A 24832-nucleotide genomic window follows, 5' to 3' on the forward strand; every position below is an offset into this window, starting at 1 on the left:
TAGATTTTCTGAAGCATTCATGATTGAAGACTTAATAAACTCATGGGACTTCAACCAAGAGCTAACTCATTCTGGTCAGAGCAAATACAAACACGGCAGTGCCTAAAACAAACAAACCAACAGAAATCAGTCACCTGCCAGGCAGCATTACAATTTTCCCTGATAGTATGTCAACAGAAGTTTAAAAATGTAACCAATCTGTATTCATCTCAGAGACACAGCTTCTTTTTCTTTTTTTAATGGAAAAATAGAACAATAGGAAGAAAAAAAGCACAAATATTGTCTGCCAAGATTTCAATGCTAAATAAACAGCCATGCTTGGAAAGCTTATTATGGTGTTTGATTTCCCAACCATACTAATGTGCTCTGATAACAGCACTTTTCTATCATGTCTGACAGCACAGGAACACATTAATGGAAGAAATGATGATTTTTTTTTAACTAGCATCTTGGATAAAATGTGGTTCCCAATTAAAGCTGGTGTGACATATTAACCAAATGGTAAATACCCAGGATTTTATGCACATGGGGCAAAAAGACCCTTGATAGTCTCATCATTTGTAGCATAATTTTCAGAAAGACCAATAAATAGACCCAAAATACCATGATGTACTGAAAAAAAAAAAATCTTAATTCTATCATTGCTAAGTCAGTCTCGATACTCACACCTTTGGCATAATTTATACAAGAGCAGTTAACTTCTATGGAAATGATTTTGTGTCTATCACCTTGTTGAGAAACACTTTTCAAATGTAATTAAAAGCCACAAGATAAAAGTTCCACAAAAATGTTGAGATTAACTGAAGTATACACTAATAAAAGGGAATTTGGCAACTGCCAGGTAGTATTTTTGCTACTATTTCTCTGCATTGTGGTTTGTCGTGCATGTTAAGCAAGAAGAGCAAAAAAGGGAAACACAGAAGTGAAACTGGAAGATGAAGGATTTCAATTCATACCTGCTGATTTATGAATCTCTTAACTGAGGATATGATCAGAATCTGTTGCAAACAAATTTAAGGGTCAGATTAAAAGCTTTGCCTCACTTCCTAGGCCCTTAGATAAACATATTACTTATACGTAAAATATAATAGTCACTGCAAAAACAGACATGACCCAACTAAATAAAAGTATGCAACATCTATGTATCATAAGAATGAACAATTATTTGGCTAGTCATCATTTTGTGTGTTTCTATGTCTTCTGTTAATCTACTAGATTTTTAAGCCAGAACATACCATTAGGATAATTTTATTTTGATCATCTGTTAAGTGTACTAATTTCTTAATGAGTTTGTGACTTCTCATGAGCTACATATTTGAAGGAAAAATAAACCGCTGCAGCTTTTCATTACGAAATTTTATAACCAAAGGAACGTATAACTGAAAGCTTAAATTTAAATGGAATTTCTACCGAGAAAATTAAGTCTTATTTCTTATTAAAATGGTTTCCTCAGTTTTCTGTTTGTTGTCAACCAAAAGCTAGGAGCTTTAATGCCAGCAAGTACATAGTTCATAAATGTTCCACTCTGAACCGAGTGGAGTAAACAATTCACAGAATCACTGAATGGGTGAGGTTGGAAGGATCGACAGTGGGTCATCTGGTCCAACCTCCCTGCATGAGCAGGGTCTTCCCAGGGCACACAGCACAGGATTGCATTCCCTAAAAGCATTGCATGACTTAACAGCGAAGCAGTTCACATCACTAAATATACAACCAGTAACAGTGACATTTATTCTATTAATAAGGCTGGGATCAGCATGTGCCATGGGCATACTGTGCCTGGAATCATTTAAATGTGGTAAATGTGGTAAACCAAGATCTGTATCACCTGTGTCCAGCTGGAGGATAAAAACCAGCAGGTGTGGTATGAAACTCCCTGCAGACACAATGCTAAACATAACCTATGCTAACATAAGTGCTACCTTGAATGAGAACACACATCTTTCAATAACCCCAGCAAAAATTTCTGCTCTAATCAGAGGATTGAATAAAGAATTGGTGACCTAGAGCACTGAGTGTCACATAAAGAAAAGTTTTATTCAGATGTGCAAAGTCATCCTTTGCCATTTGTTCCTTTTTTTATAAAGAATTAACATTCTCACTGTGAGATCGATTTGCTCAACAAGTTATTACATCAACCTTCTCAGTAATTTTCTTTCAAAGCAGTTTTGGAAATTCACACTTTTTTCACACACTTGACAATTCAACCAAAATGACACTGCCTGCTTTTCAACAATCAAAAAGGACCTCAAATTTACAACTGAATACCTTCCCACCTCTCACCTTGGGATGGTACTTCAGGCGACAACTGTAAGTCAGATTCATTGTATTTATGTACTTCAAACCTGTGGCTATTTACTAGCAGGGAGAGAGGTTCAAACATTACAGTTCTTGTTGGAGGGAAACCCCGAAGATCAAATTGTAAGTTCAAACAACCACATTTTTCCTCCGTGGTTCCAGTCTTCTAAAATCCGAGAGTCCTGCTGTTGAAACACCCTCCCATAAACCTGAAGAAGGATAAGTGACCTACCTTAGAAAGCCCGCCTACTTCCAAATAGAAGCAGATAATGAAAACATTCCAGGTGACCCACAGGGCAGTCCACACCGTGTACTAAACACAAAGCCGGATGAGAGCAAAAAAGAGAGAAAAAAATAAAACGTGAAGATGAAACGACTTCACACTGAGCAGATCAATAATAAAAAAACTGATATCAATAAACATTGTTCTTCTGGGAACAGCCAAGAACAGAGAGTTCAGAAAAGGAGCTCCCCCTGCAGAAGTCCCCTAAGAACCACCGGAAATTACAAATTCAATATTCATTGCTGTACTAAATAAATACCAATAAAACAGATTTATTCTTTACAGTTTTACACTATCATAGTGATATCTATTAAGTCCAAAATGCTGACTGAAACACTGGTTTTGGGACAACTCTGAGTCATTTTTAAATAATAATTTAGCTCTCTTAAAGGAAATTTCAGATAAGCAAAATACCTTAAATAAGTAAATACTATTGAAATAACATTTAAATATTATGAAGAAAGGCGCAAGAAGAAACCCCACCACCAAACAAAGGAGAAGATCTATTGATCCAGTAATCTATATTTTTTTTTTTTTTAACAAATAGATAAAGTGTAAATCTGATCTCTTGAGAGTCTTTCACAGAAAAAATGTACTTTATTACATTAAAATTAGCTCACTACTTCTCCAAGCCTTTTGCCATGAGTCTGACCCTACAAAGCACACTTAATAGTTGAACGTATCCATACCGCTTCTGGGTTCTCCAGAACTCATACAACACCCACAGCATGAACGGGGCATTAATTCACCTACTTTAAATCATCTTTTGCTTTTTAATTGTCAGCATAACAGACTGACACCATTTCTTTATGAATGCACTGTTTGCTGACATACAGCTGCACACTATTCCCAATGAACTCCCCAGGCACTCCACCTCAGGAGCGTTTCATCCTGATGGGCCAAGTGTCCATGTAGCCATGCTGGAGCTACATCCACTGGAACAAATCCAGTGAGCAGCAGCACTGCCACTTTCCATTTACACACTTAGAGCCTTCACAGTGGAGAGCTGCTGCTAAGAGTTTCTGCAAGTCTACTTTGCTGTGGCCAGGTGAGGGTTAGTGTCTACGGTTTTGCTTCAATATAATCAATAAAGCTCCACATACTGATCTGCAATGGCACCACCAGTTTAGCTCTGGGCAGTTTTGGGTTTTGTTCCCCTCTTCGTTCCTCTCCCTGTCATGTAAAATGAAAGGCTCAGGTAAAGAGGATTGAATTTTTCCCCTCCTTGATTACTTCCCCCTGAATAGGGCCATTTCTGTTCCCCAAAAATGTCAACTGTTTTAATATAATTTCTTCTAAGGTATGTAGGCAGTTGGGCAATGGCCCAAGAAGTAGGTCATTAATAAACAAAACAAGAGTAACAGTCCTGGGCCATTTCATCTGTCTTACAGAGAAAGGCAGTGCGGCAGCTGAAGGCTGGGTTATTATAAAATAGACAAAGCTGTTGTGGTCTGTGACCAATATGAGATCTGTTCATATGACTAACCTAGAGTATATCACATTTTACTACATTTATTGACTTTGTAGTAACTCGATGTCATTATCAACTACTGATTTTCTAACTTTTATATTCAGAACATTACGTGCAGAAAGTTCAAAATTAATGAACAACTCGTACAATCCCAGTTGCACGTAAAAAGCAGAATTGAGACTGTTTGGAAGTATTCTCCTTTTTAAGAAACATTTTTTTATCTCTCTGTGAACTACATCTGTCACCACAACAAAAGGAATTCTATTTGATCTGCCAGGCCAAGCCAAATCTGTTAATGGCCTCATTCTGTCCCATGGGCACCAATGACAATTCTGTACTGTGCAGGCAAAAACTGTCTGAGCCTGCTTTTCCCAGGCTGTTTTAACACAGTTAGGACCAGTTTGGTTCCTGATCCACCATGAGGATTACTGAAAGAGAAGTGCAGGTGCAAAGCAGGTGTGCACCTTGAAACCCAGCTGCTGTGTATGGAGAGGCTTTTTGTACACTCTCACTGAGCTGCAGAAATCTAAATTTGAGCTCCATTTGCTTTGTAAACATAATCATTACATTATATTCAATAATAAGTACTATGTAATTCTTTTAAGTAGGAAAGTTATTGTCTTCTTGGATATTCAAGGAGCAAATTCTCTCCTTGCATAGTTTTGTAGGTACTTGAGGAAAGGTAATAAAACAGCAAAGGCAAGAAAGCAAAATTAGGAAACGTCAGAATTTGGGCTGTTCATGCCAACTTAATTTTTTTATTTTGTGTCTGTGCAATGCAATGCAAAAATTAATAAAATCATCATAGATTTATTTTTATTTTAAAAGAATCTTACTTCCCCTAACACATTCTATGAACAGCTAGCTCAATACTTCTTTTCTCCTTGTCACTCAGACCCTGCTCTGAGGACAGAATATCAATTTCCTCATGAGGTTTACTAAGATGCTCATCGTTGTAATGTGTGAGAGCTGCACAAACATCAACTAATTTATTTTATGTTATAAGGGAATGATACAGCTCTCAGAATGCAAATGATGTTCTGATACATGCAGAGATTACATTCAGAAATATTCATACATTATAAGCATCCAACTTGAGGTCCTTAAGAGTTGATTTTTCAGACTGCTTGAGGTTATACACTCAGTTTATACATTCAGTGTTCAGCTCCCTGTGGCTGAATGTGCAGCACTTGTGCAAATCAGACCACAAGGTCTCAAGACAAGAATCCAGACTGCAAGGGGAAAACAAAGCATGTGACAGGTTTTCGTGTCAAAAGATGTTTCAGTGGTTGAGAGCAGAGATAAAATTCAGCTACTGAGCACAGCCTTCAGAGCAAAAGCCATCCTTTTTTTCCTGGTAGCATGTGCCTCACTCTTCCCATTGTTTTCTGTTTTCTGAAAGTAAAGTTTCTATTCTACACCTGTGATCTCCAGAAAACCCCTAAATGTCTGTCCTTTCTACTGAAACTGAGGCAACAATATAAGAATTAGTAGGTATCTATCTAGTTCAAATCTGCAAATATATAAAAGCATCATAGTAAGACTGCACAGAAGGGCTTTAATGGCAGCTTTTCTAAAATTTTGAGTGTTTCTTTCTGAAAAAATTGTAATACTTTTTGACATTACATGAGCACCAAGCAATATTCCATTATGTGGCATCACACTAACACCTGCTTTAGTCACTAAGAGAGGAGTAACTTTTAGATCCATTATGCAGATTTGTTCTTTTTGCTGGCAGAGCAAGAGCCCAAATTGCCATCCTCTGTGAAGGGACACATCATGCATGCTGGCAATTTTCTCTCAGTGTAGGAACGGTTAAGGTCTGAGACATCAGGTCCACACTGACCCTCAGGTTTCATTTCTCTCCTGAGGCACCTAACTGGTTTCATGGTCTGACCTGCCATTTAACCTCTCCCACTCCATATCCTGAACATTATGCTGTCCATCCTGCTGGGTCTGCTCACTCTTATTTCCCCACCCTACGCCACACCCAATTCCTGCCTAGTTCTTTGGCCACCCACATGCTGTCCACCCTAGCTCAGCTGGCCTCATACTCAGTATTACAATCCTCACCATATTTGGCATGAAGAAGGAATTTTCCACACAGGTTGAATCAATAAGAAGAGTTGGTATTATTTTATACCCCAAATGATGCACCACTTAAAAATCACCTGGACATTTTTGTAACAGATCCCTTCTACAAGAAGGACCTAGGACCAGGTCTTTGCTTATTTCTCCCCACGATGCACTACATCTTTTCTTGCTTTTGATCTTTTGCACTAAGGATTGTATAGGATGCAGTGTGAGGAAGTATTTGAAGTCTTACCAATAACTGGAGGGAGCATTCATTAAACCTTATAGGTTAAACACCTAATAAATAACCACTTTCATAATGTTACCCTCTCTACAACAGTGAGATTTCTATACTTCTTGATGCTACAATCATACTGAAACCAATATGCAGAGATACACTTCATATATGAATGAAAGAAATACACACATTGCTAGAGTTAAAATGTTTGCACTGGATAGACACAATGTCACAAGAACAATTTGTTAAAAGAGAAAAAAGGGAATTTTCTAAGCTTGAATATTACAAGAATTGTGGGATAAGTTTAGCTTTAATAAATAAATTATCTCAAGAGTATATTTAAATCTGAAGTGCAGCGACTACTCTGACAGTGTCATTCATGGCATGAGAGAATGAATGTTGGCTTGGGGATACTTCAGGGGAAAGGAACAACTGCTGACTTGTCAAATCATCCCCCTGTAATACCTGGATCGGTACTTGCAGAGCCTTATTAGCCATATTTATGAAAGATGGCAAGGAGAGTGACATAAATCAGCACGATGGAGTAGTAACAACACAGGACTTACAAGGAAGGATATTCAATGAGTAATTTTTGAAGCCTAAATATTTCACATGTATTTTCACTGTCTATGTAACATTTGCTTGACTACTGAATAAAGTACCCTATACAGTCTTTCTTCTGCTGTTCTGATTTTTTTTTTTTTTTTTAAGAAATTCCTTCCTTGCTTTTCAACTATATCCATTGCCTATATATAATATTATTTAATGGAATACATTAAGGCAAGTAAAGCAGATTTCCACCAGAGATTCTCCCTATTTAAGTGTATTATTTTCATTCTTCACTATTTATTAACATATTTTTTTTTCAGCTTTGAGCCTTGCTTTTGCAATTTTAGCAATATGACTCATCATTCAGAAGCCTTTTGAAGTTCCAGATCAGAAGTAGCAGAGGGAGAAAATCCCCAACTTTAACAAGTATCCTGTCGTCACCATTAATCAATTCTAACAGCCTGAAAATCTTGCTGGTGATAGCAAGATCTATTAAGAAAAGAAAAGCATGAACTTCATGGAGCTTCATGACAAGAGTGAAACAGTGTAGTTAGAAATGAAATTCAACTTTTTCTTTCCTCTTTGCAAATGTTTGGGTAAATTTCAAATGAGCTAGTCTGGGAAAATTAGGAATCAGCTCTGCACTTTTATGTCCCCTGGGAACTTTGTACAGATTTAATTCAGTCACAAAATATTCAAATACTGAAAATAGTACATCCACTTGGTGACAGGACAAACTGTTCACAACAGTTATCTAAATTACTAATTAATACAAAACCTATTAGAAATAATTATTGGATTTAAACTAATTAGGACACTTGGAGTCAATGCTATCACTCCCTCCCTCTCTCTTTCCTAAGCTCTGAGGACTTGAAATTTTAAGTATGCACAAGTGAAATTCCAGATTTGTTTCAGAATCACCATCCATATAGTTCTGTATTGGAGGGACTGTAGACAGTGAACATGAACCACTATCTTTAACTACTTGGAATGAGAATTCTATCCTACAGAGATGCCTCATTATCAGCCACTGCACGGCAGCTCTTAGATAGTGGGGCATTTTTTTTGTTAGAAAGCTCTCATGACAAACTTTATATCACTCAAACTAATTTCTTTATTTAGAATTTTAATCTACAATGGCTATGCTTATGGTGCAGCTTATGTGGTCCCTAAGTCCTGGTGATAAACTGGCCAGCCTGTCTTCAATGGCAGTGGAAGAGTCAGAAACATGCAGCTGCTATTGTTTCTATCAGTTTCTATTGCAGCCCTCACCGAACTCCTTGGCTCTATGTATCTGCAACAAAAGCCTGCTCAATTATGCCTGCAGGAGCAGTTTCATATTTGGCCGCAGTATAGGTGTGCTTCAAGTTATGGCCCTACAGGTATTATATTTATTCACTTACTTTCCCACTCTTTTACATATTCTAAAATTTGAGGAGACTGAACATGGCACACACAGCATAGAGGACAAAGTGAAAGCTTTTGTGCAACTTCACTTACCAGGGAAACCTTCAGGCACAGACTTCATTGTACAGAAGACAGATTAAAAACATTCCATTGAGGTTAAACAATGGCTCTAGAGCTGGTCAGCTGAAGTCATGATCACCACAGATTATGACAGATTATCATGAGGACAATCTGTGAGCACATGTGCCAGATTAATTTTGTGGAGATCATTTACAAAAGTAAACCATTGTATCTGACATGATTCTCTCATCATTTTTTTTTTAATATTGTGATGGGATCATCTGCACTAGTTAAGCTGATTTCCAGGGAAGTCTTCTGGAAAAAACAATGGATACTAAGCATAAATTTCTTGAAGCAATTAGTTACTTTTCCATTTAAACTGGATTAAACTTAATCTAAATCAGAAGCTTCATCAACCAGAGTACATAAAAGCAGGACTCAAAATATTTCTTCAGCCGCAGCACCAAATTCTTGGGATACCAACCACTAACAAATCCAGGGGTTTAGATGGGGCTCAAAGTGGACTGATGAACATGGAAGGCCATGAAGCTTCTCCATAAATTTGAAGCCTAATTCACGCTACTCAGAGCCTTGGTAAGAAATCTCTCTGCATAGTGTTGAATACTGAAATTCAGGACACTACTGAAGACTTTCATTAAACAGACTTTAAATTTAAAGTCAGCGATAAAAATTTACAGGTGGACTGTCCCTTTTGCCTTAGTGAGTACAGCCAGTATGCAGCTGGCACTGGTAGGGGTCTTTACTGTCAGTATCACTGACTCTTTCTGGGGCTTCTGGGGACAGTGGACAAAGCTAAACTGTGGTTGGCACAGCCCTAGGAAGCCCAGCTTCTGGGGAGCATGTGTCGGTATAGACTGGAAGATCCTCAGGCTATGCTCAACAAGAGCTTCAAGCTGGTGTAACCCTGCACTGCTGTAGAAAGATTCCATGCACTTTTCTCCTTCCTCTGGCTGCTTGTTCCCATTTCCCCTTTCCCATCTGCTGGAACATGCAAAACAAAGAGCTATACTTAGCAGTAAAGAAAATAGTCGCTTTTAACCAGGATCTGTTCTGGTTTGCCAGTTTACCAAGTGGTTGAACTGTTACCTTTGCTGGTGCAAACAAACAGCACAGGGACTGAGGGCAGCAGCTGAGCAAAGGGAGTGTTGCTTATGTTGGCTTGAGGTATTCACTGAATTCAGCCTGAGGGCAAGGTTAGGCATGAGGCTGAACTGACAAGATTTGGGGCTAACAACAAGAGAAGTATTGCAACTCCTCCTTTCCCTTCCACCTCCACATTGCTGTTCACAAACATGCAGTCCCCATCCCTGCCTTTATGCCAACCTTCGCAATGATTGGAACTTCACAGACTGGATTTGGGTCACCAATTTAGCAAAAAAATCTCCACTTTTTGCTAGGTTGGTTTTCTGACAGCTCAGAAATAGAACTGACATACTGACAGGTCCAGTTAACTCCTGCCAGAAGTGGGGGAGAGGATCTGGGGAAGTGTTCAGGCAGGGAACAGTGGGAGCAGGAAGACATGACAGCTGCCCCATTCTGCTGATGTTGAGTTGTGAGGTCAGTTACAGACACCCTGAGTTACAGACACCCTTCAGATTTCAGGATTTGACTCAAACTATTCCTGCTTCACTGTAAACCCTGTGTTAGTAAGGATATAATCACAGATTGCTCAGAGAGGTGGTGATGGGATGAAGAAGTGGGTAATCACAGAATATTCTAAGCTGGAAGGGATGCACAAGAATTATCACGTCCAGCTTTAAGTGAATGGCCCCTTACAGGGATCAAACCTGGGACCCATGGCATCATTAGCACCATGCTCTGACCACCTGGGCTCTAAAGCCTTGATCTTCCCCAGGAATGAGTATTGGCACCTGCTGTAGCTAGAGCTCCTAAATATATGCTTAAAGATAAATCAGAATATGAGTTCAGTTAAATCAGCAAAAAGTGCCTTGCTGGGGAGGTGTTTCTTTCTTAAGAGTTTTCTAGCTCTACTTTAAAACAACTTTTGTACAGCCTAGAATGTTCAATTTTATTGGAAAATATATAGAAACAGTCAACATCTGTTGCATTTTATTTGAAAATTTAAACAGAACTTGCATCATTGAACAGCAGTGCTGAACCTGAGGGGCAAGAAATTTTGTAGTGTTGCACTGCAGACATGAATTTCCCACATAATTTTACAGATGCTTACACTCACTTCTTATGTGTAAAATGGAGAGCAAGAAGCAGAAAGGTGAGTCATCAATACATGGATGCCCAGTCCTTTAAGCACAGATAATAGATAAAAGCACTATTTTTTTATATTAATCCATTTTCAATTCACTATAGCCTGCTTGTAAGCTTAGCTAACATGAGTATAATCTTGGATGCACTTTTTGTTCACTTTTTATTTTAAGACATGATGAAGAATTACAGGATTCCAGGCTTGACTGGAAAGGATGAAGCCTTTTAAGTATTTGTTTAACAAGATTTCCCCAGCAGAAATTTATTTCATTCCTTTGTGAGGACAAAGAAAGATAACTTTGGACTCTTAAAATCCATTACTTACAACGCAATCAAAATGTTCCAAATACAGCCATTACCAGGTAAAGACATAATATTCTTACATTCAATAATGAACATGGGGGAGGAACTGAGGTTTTTTTGTTGTTGTTGCCAGTTAACTTCACAGCTTTGAAATTTCTTTTTATTCCTGGCTACATTGAGAACATAGTGGAAAAAAAACAAAAACAAAAACAAACCAAAACAAAACAAAACAAAAAAACCAAACCAAACCAAACCAAAACAAAAAAAACAAAACAAACAAACAAAAAAAACAACCAAAAAAATCCACAAAAAAACCCCACCACAGAGGAGGTTCAAGTTATAAGCATCAGAGAGAATTTAGGGTCAAAGACGTAAATACAGGTCTTGACAAAATTGCATGTAAGTGAAAGGGAGACTTCTTTGGAACCCATGGGTTCCAAACCAAAGAAATTTCTACAATCCTTGCTCCTCTTTGCTTAAGAGAAAGATGTAGTTAAATATAACTTGGCCATTGCAAATATTTGTTTTAATCGCCATCAATTCTGCTAATCTGTCACAAAAAGAACAACAATTTGTACTTTATTTATTTACATATAGTCTAATTGACTTGTACCACAGTCATAATTTCGGCAGCACTTTCTCCAGGTTACTTGTTTTTGATAATGTCCAAAACCTCAAAAAATTCACTTAGTAGTCCTAAATTTGCAAAAAGACATGGAGACCTCTACAGTTTCTACAGAAATACCATCTAGTGTTTTGAAACCAAGGAAATTATGCTTTGTAATATGACAGGTTTTATGGCAAAAAACAAAACAAAAATATATAATAAATGAGACTTACCACAACTATATATCGAGGCCTAAACTGGATGGTTCCAAACAAACCCAAAATGACAACTATTATTTGCAGGAAATTGCCAAGGATAGGAGCCCACTGGAAACCCAGGAAGTCAAAGATTTGTCTCTCTAATGCTGCCAGCTGTAAGAAAACACATAAACAGAACATCCACTTTTTAATTATGGGCTGGACAGAACACTTGGTATTTTCTGATTTGCACCAGGCTTCAGCAGCAAGTGAGCAAAGCTATGCAAACCTTGCTATTGTTCTGAAATACCATCATGCTCCCTCCCTTCCCCATGTCTTTGTTACCTAAGATTTACTCTCAACTAGACTCAATTGGAAGTTCCTAAAAGCCCAAAAGGGCAGAGCAGGCCCAGACAAGCGCCAGATGTGGCCACGGTGATCCCAGGAGTTCCTTAACGCAGGAATCAAGGAAGACTGCTGGGAGCTCCTCACTACCTGAGGCACAGACAAAGGCTCAGTGGCCAAAAGGCAGTAGAAAATGCTGGAAGACCTCGGAGCGAACTGCTTCAAAGCCAACAGCCAAATGAACCATCTGTGCTCTACAAAAGCTGCTGCGTTACTTCTGGGCAATTACGAATCAGAAAGAAATGGTGGCAGCGTAATAGCTCTCTTCCCACTGTCCTCATGGCATTTTGGGTCTGGGTTTAGCTGGGTGTGGAAAAGTAGGAAGCTAAGAAGCATCAATCTTCATCAGCATGTGGTTCTTAGGTAATTCTGCATTTCTGAACATTAGGCAAAAAAGAAAAACAAAAAAGCCAGATATAAAATTCTTCTGCGAACACATTTGCTACTCATTTTTGACTGTTCTAGAAACAGAAAAATCAGCTTTCTTAGCAGCATATTTGTTGGAGTTTAAACTTAGTTCAATATTTTTGCAGCTGCAGCAAGATATTCTGGAGCAGCTAAATAGAAATCTACTGAGAAACAACTGAGTTTCTGTGCTTGTTAGAATTTATTAACATCTACTTGATTTTACTGCATTGTTACAAACCCTAAAATTTACTGAAATACGCACTTACAATATTTATAACAGACAGATGGAGCAAGAATGGCTCTATGAATACCAACCAAAGTATTATCATATGTGGGTATTTCACATAAACTATTTCATTTTACACATTATGGCCAGATTCAATCTTCACCTGCAAGATGAAGCTAGGTGTCACTGAGTGCAGAATCCATTTTTTGTATACAAAACCCCTCCCTTACAGCAGACATGAAAACCTTATTCTCTGTGCTGAGGTTAATAAATATAAATCTAAACTATGAAATGAACAGAAGTTGAATCATCAACTTGGTGCAGCTCCTTTGCAATCAGTGGAGTTACACTGACTTTTATCAGCTAAACATCTGGCCCAGCATATATAAACAAAAAATCACACAGTACAATACAAGGGCGCCTCAAATCCCATGTACAAGATGGTAAATAAAGAGTTTTGAAAGCTCTTTGGCACAGGCAGAACTTACAGTCTATGGTCTGGCAACAACATACTGAGAGTCCTGTACCACATAGGAAGGCATTTATGGCATCCCTGACCAGAGTCAGAGACTTTTTCATTCCCATTATAAGTGGAAATCCTCTGGGTCAGCAAAACAGCTAAAAATTCACAGACCACCAGTTTTCAGAGACAATGTGTCTTCTTCCTGGAGACATGACTTTAGCAAGCAGGCAGAGGATGGAGCTGTCAAATCAGACTAGGACTGGCTTGGTGCCGCCTCTGCCCTGACATTCATTGAAACTCTCCTGCAGCTTTGGTCCTCACCTACGCCAATAAATGGAGTGTGTGCTGTCACACTCCCAGCACTGAAGGCAGCTGGCACAGCACTGTCTCCATTGAAGTGTCCTTGGCTCTGAGACAGGGCAGCTGTGTGCAAACTATATACTTACCTACTCAAAACGGCCCTTGGCCATGGGTTTCCCACTCTTTGGGAAGACCACTGGTCGCAATAACCCTGGTTAATGTGACAGCAAACTCTAATGGCACACTAACATCCACAGTGTCACCGCCTGGCTACTTCCCCAGGCATGAGAATGTGCTGGTGTTGGGAGCAAAGAGCTTGCCCAGAGTGGGTAGTGAGGAAATTCACATGGTGGGTCACTGATGCCGTTATGCATTCTATGTAGCTTTGAAACACATAGAGCTATCTGAAAGACAAAAGCCTCCAGCACAGATATGAATGAAGCCCTTTAGTATCTGTTCCTTCTTAAACTGACCCTTGGGATAAATCTTCAGATCATCACCTTAAATGCCTGAAAAATGTAATAACAGAACATAAGTGAACACAACCATTGCACTTCGCCACCAGACTCATGCTAAAAGGCTTGGTGTTCAGCTCATGCCTAAACTGGATCAGATAAAAAGTTAAAAAGTTTGCCTTCATGTGCATCTCCCTGATATCTGCCAAGCAAGTCCTGAGTACATCCATCAGGCAGGTCTGGGCTCCCAAAAAAATAGTTCATTGGCCAGAAGTTTATTACCAAAGATGAGGATGCACATGTGTATATTCACCGTAGTCAGAGTTATGCATAAAAAAAATTATTAATCTTTCCATGGATTACTGTGGCTAAGGCACCCACCACAAACACAGAGAAGTTCAATTTCCTCTCCTGCTGCCAGTGAGTTATTCATTCCTCTCATCCCACTTCCTATGCATTAGGATACCAAGGGAAAGAGCTTCTCTTTGATGTAGTGTCACAGGCAAAAAATAAAAATTTGTATTTTGCAAGTCAAAAAGAGAGCACAAGTAGAAACACGAGGGTACAGCCTATTGCTTTTGGCACTTATACAAAACTAGGAGAGTTGCTCATGTTTCTTGCCTACAGGGCTAGCTCTTTATTTTATATACAGTGACAGCATGAAACCACTGAAGGAGCACCGGAAGCAGGATGCCAAGCATACAGTACCATTCCTTTCTCACTAAGAACTGTTTTCACCATCAGGCTATGCAGAGAGACCTTTCTGAACAGCTAAGTCTCATTTATTTTGCTCTTGTCACCAACACAGAGTAATTTGTCTCATCCCCAAAGCCCACAGAACACATTAGCAGGCATGGTGAAGGGGAAGAGGGGAATCTAAAGAAAAGAAAGAGGTAGGAGGCATGTCTTTCCTTCTCAAATTGCTACTCTCTTCTAAATTATAACACCTTGCAGGCAACACAGGCAGAAGTTAAAAACCTAATAATCCACGATCATGGCAGAGGAAACATATTAAGACCTGTTCTCTTTATACCATGACCAATATGGACTGATTAGAGGAAACATCTGAGTGCTGCTGTTATTATGTCTAGTATTTACCCAGTGAAACCCCCAAGAAGCAGTGAAGGCCACAAAGTTTTTAGCTCTGTGCAAACAGAAAGACAATCCATCCCTAACATAGGCTGTGATTCAGGTAATTGATTTGACAGAACTCATCAGAATAAAGAGAAGGAAACAGGCCCTTGAGCCCATTTTTACAGGCTGGTTTTGCATAGCTCTTAAGAGCCCATACTGTTGATGTTTCCCCAAATCCAAAATCCCTGTGTCCATCAGTGGACACCGAACTAGCCTAGATTCTGTGAAATATGGTTTCACTGGGAGTTATGTGCATGTGAGTACTTCAAAATGTTACACCAGATGTTCAGATTCTTCTGAAAACAGCCTAAAAACCTGAAGGGAAGGGAGAGGTTCCCAAAATTAGCTGACCTAACCTCTCCCATTGCTAGAAGACAGTAATCAATTTAGTAGGGCAGAGGAGCTCGAGGCTGCAGCTAGGGTATGCTCGATGTGACTGAGGTCCTCTGGGGGCTTACTGTCACACCAGTTCCCTACCAAGATGGGAGAGGCTGCACCTCCTTTACTTGTGACAATTAAGACCACAAAGTTTGCAACTGTCCATGACAAATTGTTGTTTGATACCTTTTAAAATGAGTAACATAGAAGTGGAATAAAACCTCAAACCTTTCTTGCAAATAAAAGAGGAGGGCTTGTTTCAGCAACTTAGATACCAGGTGTATGTTCGTAATGAAACCTAGTTGAGTGAAATGTTTTCATGAGAACTTCTAAAAATCTATCAAAGTTGATGGGAAATAACATTTTCTTATCATAACAACACTTGGAAAAGGATATACGATATTTCTTAATACAGCTGGCAAGGGAGAGCTTTGTTATTTAGTCATCATCATCACTGACAATCCTGTAATGCCAAGTGCATGACTAGCAGTAAAATGCTCCAGTGGGAGTGTAGCACTTCACTTAATGAAGCCTTGGGTTTTTACCTCTTTGTTTCACTAAGTCTTCCAAACATTTCCCATTTCCCACTTCCTGCGGATCGCAAGGAGGAGGTACTAAACTGCAAGACGGGGCTGCAATAAAGTTACTCAGGGTGAACTTTCTCTTCCAGCCATGCTCAAGCCCATTTGTATTAAGGACAGCAAAAACTTCAGGTGAAATAATCTCTTTGAATCTTGAGCTTCTTCTCCTAGAGGGATCAACCAGATGCGCAGCACAACTGGAATCTCCAGAACAGAAAAAGTAGTGCAACTGTAACATTAATGTTTGACAAGCAGCTTAAGGCAAAGGAGTAGCAAAATAAAAGGCAATGCTGCATAGGGTCTGCAGAAAGAAATCACCAAGATGTTCCTCATTAAAAGAGAAATCAAAAAACATTTTTGAGAGAGGGCATCAAGAGGGAGCCCTGTGTATTAAACCCCTCCTCTAAATTCTCAGGTCCTATTATACTTCAAAATATATATCAGAAGCTGTCGGAGTGATGAGACACCACAGCAGAGTTACAAAGTCAACTTTCCAAATACGTGTTAAAACTCAATTTTCTCTTCTGTCAGAAACACCAAGGAAAACAGTCAGTTTTATATTTTAATGGAAAAGTTTTATAAATGACATGTTAGTTTGAGATTAATAAATAGAACCAAATCCATAACAGAAGTCACTGTATCAAGATGAAGAGTTTTCATATGTAACAGATCATTTCATACGAGAAAAGACCCAAAAGTGGCACGATATAAACAGAAGACTCTAAAATTGTTAAATGTAAAAATAAAAGGTTAATGATACAGCTGCAAATTTGATAGCTTATAAATTACTAAATTTAAAAACCTGGGAAGCATAATCTGCTCTGCATTTGATATCAAAAAGTTGCTTCAATCTGTTATGCAAAACAACCCCTAGAAATTATAACAACCAGAAAAATATCAGTAGTATATCTAACAAACTTGTATTTGAGAAATCTAACAAAAATCAAAGAATTATTTAATAACTGGAGAGCTGTAAAACTATATAACTTTGAAATCCTTTTCAAAATTAAAACAATTTTACAAGCTAGGGGAAAAAAAGGAGAAAAATTCTGACTTCAGAAATGGACAGTGTTACTGTTACAAATGGACTCAGCTTTCAAAAATTAAAATAGTATACAAAAAATGATGAATCAAAAAAATTACAGTTCATAATACCCATTTTCTAAATTCAGGACAGGAATTGTCTGTAACATTTGAATTATGCATGTAAGACCCAGAGTTGGCTGATAGTGCTAGTACTTATCACAGGAGAAGTTCCAGGGCACAGCGCATCATCCATACTAACTGCTGATCCTCAGGGTAAAGATGTTTTCCTCAAAATTCTCATCTTCATCTTATGATCATAAACTTAACCAGTGGCTTCAGGAGGAGTTTCCTGGACATGATGAATCTCTGAGGATTGTTGGTCTTTTTACCATTACCACTGGTTCCAATGTGCTGTGCTAAATTACAGTTTAGTCCAGTTTGGCAGATGCAGCTGTTAAAAACTGAAGTGGTTCCCCAGCCTCATGCAAAGAAGCTCCACCTGGAGCTTTAAGTGCTCTGTGTTCCAAAGCCCTAGGATACCTCTGCTAAGTTCAGCAGTGCAATCATCTTTTCCTCCCATGCCATGCCATGCCATGCCATGCCATGCCATGCCATGCCATGCCATGCCATGCCATGCCATGCCATGCCATGCCATGCCATCCCATCCCATCCCATCCCATCCCATCCCATCCCATCCCATCCCATCCCATCCCTCCTTTCTTCTTCCCTTCCCTTCTCTCCTTGTGTGCCCGGATTGGTGGGCACTCCCAAACAGCGACACACCAACACAAGGGAGAGGGCAATGGCAAGGCAGGAGAGGAGCAGTGGGAGCCTCCTACACCACCTTGCAGCCTGTGAGTTCGGCTGGAATACACAAGACCTTGGATCAAGGTCGCTCTTAGCACTAGCCACGTTTGACTTAACGTCTGTCTTCACATAGGACTCTTAGGTGTGCATTTCTTTTTCTTTGACAGATGTTCCACTGAGAAAACATTTTTGTAAAACCTTGGGGCAAAGGCTCAATGTTCACATTTGGAAAATACGCACTTTCTAATTTAAGGGGAAAAGACATCAAAAAGCTGCCAAGCTACTCTGGATAAAACCTCAGTATTGGAAGGCAAAAAATTGACTTCTCACATGCTAAACCCCAGGATTTCTAACAGGAAATTACAGGTGATGAAAGAAGAAGGTTAAAATAAATACGTAAATAAATAAGCCGCATCAAAGACCAATGGTAATGAATAAACCATTTTTTAATACAAATTTTATACTCCTGCTGTGATTTCTGAATTTTACTGACAGGCTTGACTTCAGTAAAAAGGAAGATAAGATTTAAGACCAGAAAAATGCCAGGTTTTTAATGCAGGGGGGAGCATTTAAACCTGAAGAGGAAGGGAGGTGTCAGATGATCACTCTCAGCTGAAGAATGCTACTTAGCAAGTTACTGTTCCTCAGCTAAATATTACAGCCTTCTTATCTGTAACCTACCATCCTTCAGTAGAGGTTTCATTACCAAAGATGAGTGTAGTCAGTGTCACAATTAAATGTTTAACTTTGACTTAGATCACTACTTCATAGCTTTAGTGACAGTTAAAGGAATCATCTGACCATAGAAGAAATTCTCACTATATTTTTAATGATCTGTATTCACTTGTCCAATTGAAATACTACCTTTTGGGTGATTTTAAGACAACAATCCTTTATAACAGCTCACTAAGTACATTTATAAGACTATGTGTCATGGAGGTCATTGAATGTCAGGAAAGATTCTGACTAAATCACAAATATTTATAGTTAAGTTCAGTTTAATGGAGCAAAAGAGAAACTCGGCTTTCTGACAAGTAATTGTCAGAGAAGAAAAAAACCCTGATGATCAAAAGTGCCTTTGCAGTCTTGGTCAGACAGATAGGTAATTGGCTGTCACTTGCATAATTTTAAATAAAATATAAAGCAAAAGAAATATATGTGCTGAGGGAGCTCAATAAAAGAGCAATAGCAAGATTAGCGAAGGCCAAAGTATAAAAACAAAGAAAGGCAAATACATTGTCTTTTTAAGACAGTCTGTGCTGCTTTCCAACAGTGAATGCTATTCTTATTCAGCTGTTCAGCTCACGTGGAAAGTACTCTTCTGAGTAAGTAAAGGTTTTCCCACAATTCTGGTAATTGCTTTGGTGAGCTAATACAGTGGAGGGTGAGGGTAGTGACAGCACATAATATTGCTGAAGACATGATATTTGAAAGAGACAAAAATAAAATTTCTGAGGAGAAAGAAATTCTGAGGAGAATTTTTTTCTGTTTAAGAAAAAGGACAGCTAAGCAGAGAGCAGTACATGTACAATGATTTTTGAAAGCCAATACACTGCTCTAACAACTCAGAATCAAAAGACTCCACTATATGAATAGCAAAGAATTTGATCTCATCAAGTAATTTCCCTAGTATAAAAGGGAGAGCTGGTAAAGGGTCCCTAGTATAAAAAGGAGAGCTGGTAAATGCCAGATCTTTAAAATCTATAAATGTAATTAGAGGGTGCTGAAAATATTATTTTCTCCACATTTTAATAAATTATATATATATAATTTATTTCTATTTAATACATAAATATCATACGTATATATATTTCTTTTAATAAATAAATATATACACATATATTCAATATCACTATTTAACATTATCAGACAGACAAAAACCAAAGGTAATTCTTAATAGAAAACTGTTTTTTCTAATTATGTGTACTACAAAAATCCTGCAGCTGTGATGTGCAGGAAGATTTTGAGTGATGTTGTTATGTATTTCACTAAACTGAACCCAACCCTCCAGGTTTGTCTCTGACAAAGCTCACATGAACTCAAAAGAAGCTATGACTGCATCAAGGCTGCAGGATCTGACTCAGAAATGCAACAGCAAATTATCTAAGAATCCCATCAGCATGAGAAGAAGAGTTTGTTAATATTTATTCTGCAGGGTCACCTGACTGCAGTGATATAAAAGGCGGCATCAAATAGTTCCAGTTCCCAGCACACTACAGGTGCCAGGGTGATACACCCGAGGCTGATGGCTACATCTGTACCAAAGAGACCACATAAAAATGCAGTTGCAGTCTATGGGTACCCATGATACGGAAGAAGACAGCTATTGTAATAAAAGCCCATAGCGCCAACTCGTTACAGCACAGTGATTTAAGATTGAATTTCAACCCTCCAATGAAGCTGTAACTGATCCCAAAACACTAAAGTCAAGCCCCTTGGCTGCTTGACCTATAAAATCCTGCAAACAGCTGGAATGAACGTGCTTATAATGTCATTTAAGACTCCCTTGGTTGTTTCATTTAGATGCCAGCCCACATCTGGCAAAAGACAGCGTAAGACATGGTTATAGGTGAAAAATCTTCAAAGATTTCTATCTTACTATGAATGAAAAACGCCATGTCAAAAGATACAAGAGAGAATGAAAATTACAATTGACTTCTTAATAATTTTATCAAGCTGCATTTGTGGTAGATTTAGTCCAAGAGAAAGTTTTCATTTGCCACACCATTATATCCCTTCACATCTTCAAATACTAAATTCTTGAAATTGTAATTTTTTTTTTTTAGTTTGTTTCCACATTTGAACACATCCAGTAAATCTTTGTACCTCTACAGGCTTCCTCAATGCAGAGTTTTAAGACATGGTGAAGTACTTACTGACTAACTAACAGAAGTGAGAATTGAACAGGTTTACTACTTCTTTAAGTTCTCAAGGCATAGTAGGCAAGGTAAGGTGGTAATAGATAAAGAAGAAACTTGATAACAATGAAGCTGACAGCTCTAGATCCTTCCTAGACTCTCATGACTATGGGATTCAGTTTAAAAAAGAGAGAAAAATGAGATAAAAAGAGCAAGCTAGAAACCTATGCTGCAGGATCTGTACTCAACCCATCCTCATCATGAAGGATCTGACTGTGAGGAAAGAGATGCTGAGATGGGCACCCAGACTGCAAGGGGAAAGAAGAATTGAAATCCCTGTAAGGTAAACAGGTAAAACCAGTATTTAGAACCTGTAGTAGATGAATGTCATGCTCCTTCTTGCCAAAGAGCAACCCTCTACTCTTGAAATGTCTCTTTCATGGCTCTTCAAGGACCTCTAAACTTGTGTTTTATTGCAGGTTCCAAAAGAAGACAGAAATTAAACCAGATGGAGCTCTCCTTCCATGACTACAGAAGATACATGTTCAGAGTTTACATGGTCCTGGACAAGTTGGACAATTAGAGGTCCAAATTTAATGAACTAAAATGATTTGATTTGAGCTTTGGCATAAAATATCAAATGGCACAAATTTACTCATGCCAGATCTTGAGAAACATAAGGTTTCCCACAGGATGGCGCATCTTATGTTTAGTGTTTGTTCCAAAACAGCAGTGTATCTTCAATCACCAACTCTCTTCAGGCAAAACTAAGTATTTAGCCAAGGAAGCCAAATAATAAAAATCTTGTGCTGGCTGTTACTCCTAATTTGAGCCACAGCACAGAGCCTATTTCCACAGCAGGCAGCAGTTCAGATGTCTGCCTGGATAATTTTTCAATTTTTTCCCCCAGAAAACTTCTCTCCAATGCATCTCTCGAATGCCAGCCATGCAAAAATATAAGAACGAGAGACTGCTTATATTTGACAGATGCACAAGAGGGAAAAAAAGCAGTTCAGCACCAGCTCAGAAGTCTGATGATGTGTCTAAATATGTTCCTGATCTGCAGGTCAATTCACTTGCTCTCAAATGCCAATTTCAAGCATAGTAGCAGCGCTCATGGATCCTTTAACTCCATCATTGCATATGACAAGACTGCATTGATGTTGCCATTGCACTGACATGAAGGCTCTGATGCTGGATCATTTCATGTTGTCATGTAAAATACAGAAATATCCTTCTTTGTTTACAGCATAGCAAACATGCCTCCATCTCCTGAGTTATTTGGCCTGGAAGAAGAGTTGAATTAGGACTGAATAGTAGCATGACAAATATTTTGACCTAATTTTATCTTAAGTAATTTATCAATGAAATAAGCCCCCAACAGAGAGCTATATGAGCATTTTTGTCTCATTTAGACATACATATAAGTATGTTTTGATTAAAAAGAATGAGAATTCTGAGATAATTCTCAAACATGAAAGAAGAATACTGTAGTTAGAAGTGAGTGACAATATGGCCATATCTTGCTTTAAATCTCACTTTTTTACAGGTATTCTAAGATCTGGCCATTCTCTTGCAGATATAAAACTCCAAATTCACGTTATTTTCTGTGATTTTGTGATTCTGTGATTCTGTGTTTTCTCACACAGAATAGAGAATAAATTTCTCAAAGGATATATATAATTACATGTATACTTTACTAGAAAGTTGTTAGCAGAAACACTCATTCTGGAAAATGTTATAGAGCAACAAAAGAGGGAAACAAAGGAGGGAAACAAAAGATATATTTTGGGTCCTTTAATTACTAAAATTAACTCCACTCCCAAGTCTTCTTATGGAGTTTAATTTCTACATAAACTCTCTTGATTCACCTAACCCTTCTGGAATGCCATTCCAAAATTCCATCGTTCAAACAGCACCCATTTCACCTTGAATTCATCTTCCCTAAACACATGTGGCCAGCACTCTTCTAGATGTGCAGCCAAACTCCCACATGTTACTTTTCCAATGGAAATACATATTTAATTTGGAAACAAATAAGAAGATCTTGACTTTGGCTTGTTAAAATTGGTAATTCATCCTTCATAAGAGAGAAAGATGAATTATGGTCTGAATTTATAACAAGTATTTAGAAGTAGGGATGATACCTTTTAGGGTAATTTTAAAACTCAAAGGTATACATATAGAAGTGTGAAAAGTCTGTGTGTGTTAGATATTTAGATCTTTTTCATAAAATAAAGCGTTCAAATTGTTTAATCTTAACTTTGTGCTCTGATTTTAACAGAACTTAATTCATCTCTCAGTGACTTACTTGCATTTGTCTAGTTATTCCCATTTAATCCTCCAACTTCTGCTTTTTCTCCATTGCAGTTGGACTGCAGTGATTCAAAAAAGTTTATCTAACCTTGTCCTTGCAAACCACAGACGAAGTCATTATCTCCCTTTACCTTCCCAATTCCTGCCACTATTCACCAGCCCCACTAGCTCGGCACTATCCACTGCTGGTATTTCAGTATGCACTACAAAAAGATGATAACTAGTAATGTTCAGTGGAGCTGCTCATTTATCTCAGTGGTGGTCTCTCCATTTATCCCATCAGTCAAACCTTCTCCAGCAGCTCTTTTGTCCATTCCTAGGCACAGCCAAGACATAACTGTACTTGTTGTCTCTCTAAAGGCTTGGAGCAGAACAAACAAGATGAGGAAAGCAGGGGGCCTACCAGAATGTCACAAAAGGCACCAGTGCTCTTCAAAGGCTGAAGGTAATTATTCCTAATTACCTAGAGATGCTCAGCAAGACTACACAGGCAAAAGTGAAGACAGAGACTGATCGGAAGTCATGAAGTATAATAGATTCCTATGGTAGAAGGTTTCTCCTTTGGTTTTTAGAATACTGATCCCCAAGATCTGCAAAATTCCTCCAATGTTTGTCAGTTTGAGTTAATGCTATGCACGTAATGTTCACGTACACAGCTGAGGTACGAACACAACAGCCTTAATTAGTTGCAAAGTATCATACTTTGCAACTAATGTGCTGTGCTTTCCTCAGCTGTACCACAATAATGTTTCCTCCAGACTACCTGTGATGCTGTGCTGGCTATCATCCAGAGCTGTGTGAACTTCCCCAGGAAACATCAAGAGATCGGACAGCTTTACAGGAGACCAAAGTTTAAGGTAATGCATAGGTCCTACTTGAGCACTAGTAGAGGAAAAACAGTTCATGGAATGGTAAAGGTCGGAGGGCGCCTCTGGAAGTTACCTGGTCCAAGCCCCCTGCTCAACACAGGCCAACTAGGGCCATTTCCCCAGGACCCGTCTGGATGACTATTGAATATCTCCCAGGGTAGGGACTCCTCTCTGTGAGACCTGTGTCAGTGCTTGGCCACCCTCCAACAGTAAAAGTGTTTCCTTTTTCAGAGCCTGTCAGTACATGACTTCTAGTGAATTCATCAGGTGTGCTATGATATAGTCTCTGTGGAAAAGGGAAAATTTTTAGAAAATACAAGAAATTCCAAGGCATATTTCTGTCCTCAAAACCATGCTGGCTTCATTGCTGTGGCAGATCTGACACGATTCAACCAGCATCAAATTTATGGACTTGAACAAGTTAGTTTTCATAAAGAGAACAAAAAGACAGAGTGCCAAGTAAGAATCTAAGACAAGTTTAGAGCAGAGGCCCTGGCAAAACTCAGAACCTGGAACCCTCAGTCTCATCAGTTATCCCAATGAAGCCAATAGGGTTCTTTAGGAACACATTAGCTACAGGATGACATCAATGATTGAATAGTAAGTGTGCAAAATGGTAGAACTCTCAAAACTCACCCTCAGCTCTACAAGATAAAGGAAGATCTTTATAAGCTGCCTGGAACTTCACAGCACTTTGCAATTTCCTCTATTCAATCATGATGTTAACTTAAGCAAAATGAATGTCAGATGAATCAGAATCTGATTAGAGATACTTGCACTAAAGAAAATTGTAGGACCAAACAATCAATTGTTAAGTAAATAAACATAAAATTTTAATCAGAAAATAAACATATCTCAAGCATCTGTAGAAGGAAG

General features: G+C 38.5%; 1 protein-coding gene across 3 annotated transcripts in view; it reads right to left on the reverse strand.

Moving 5' to 3' along the window:
- NKAIN3 (sodium/potassium transporting ATPase interacting 3) overlaps positions 1-24832 on the reverse strand; it is a 346346-nt gene that overhangs the window by 168862 nt on the left and 152652 nt on the right. For all 3 annotated transcript variants that reach the window (XM_040067999.1, XM_040067990.1, XM_040068008.1), the window contains exons 2-3: positions 11767-11904; positions 2531-2611 (exon numbers count right to left, since the gene is read on the reverse strand). In XM_040067999.1, coding sequence (XP_039923933.1) covers positions 2531-2611; positions 11767-11904 — 219 coding nt within the window. The remainder of the gene's footprint in view (positions 1-2530; positions 2612-11766; positions 11905-24832) is intronic.

Source organism: Hirundo rustica, chromosome 1 (assembly GCF_015227805.2).
Source record: "Hirundo rustica isolate bHirRus1 chromosome 1, bHirRus1.pri.v3, whole genome shotgun sequence".
In the NCBI taxonomy this organism is placed as follows: Eukaryota; Metazoa; Chordata; class Aves; order Passeriformes; family Hirundinidae; genus Hirundo; species Hirundo rustica.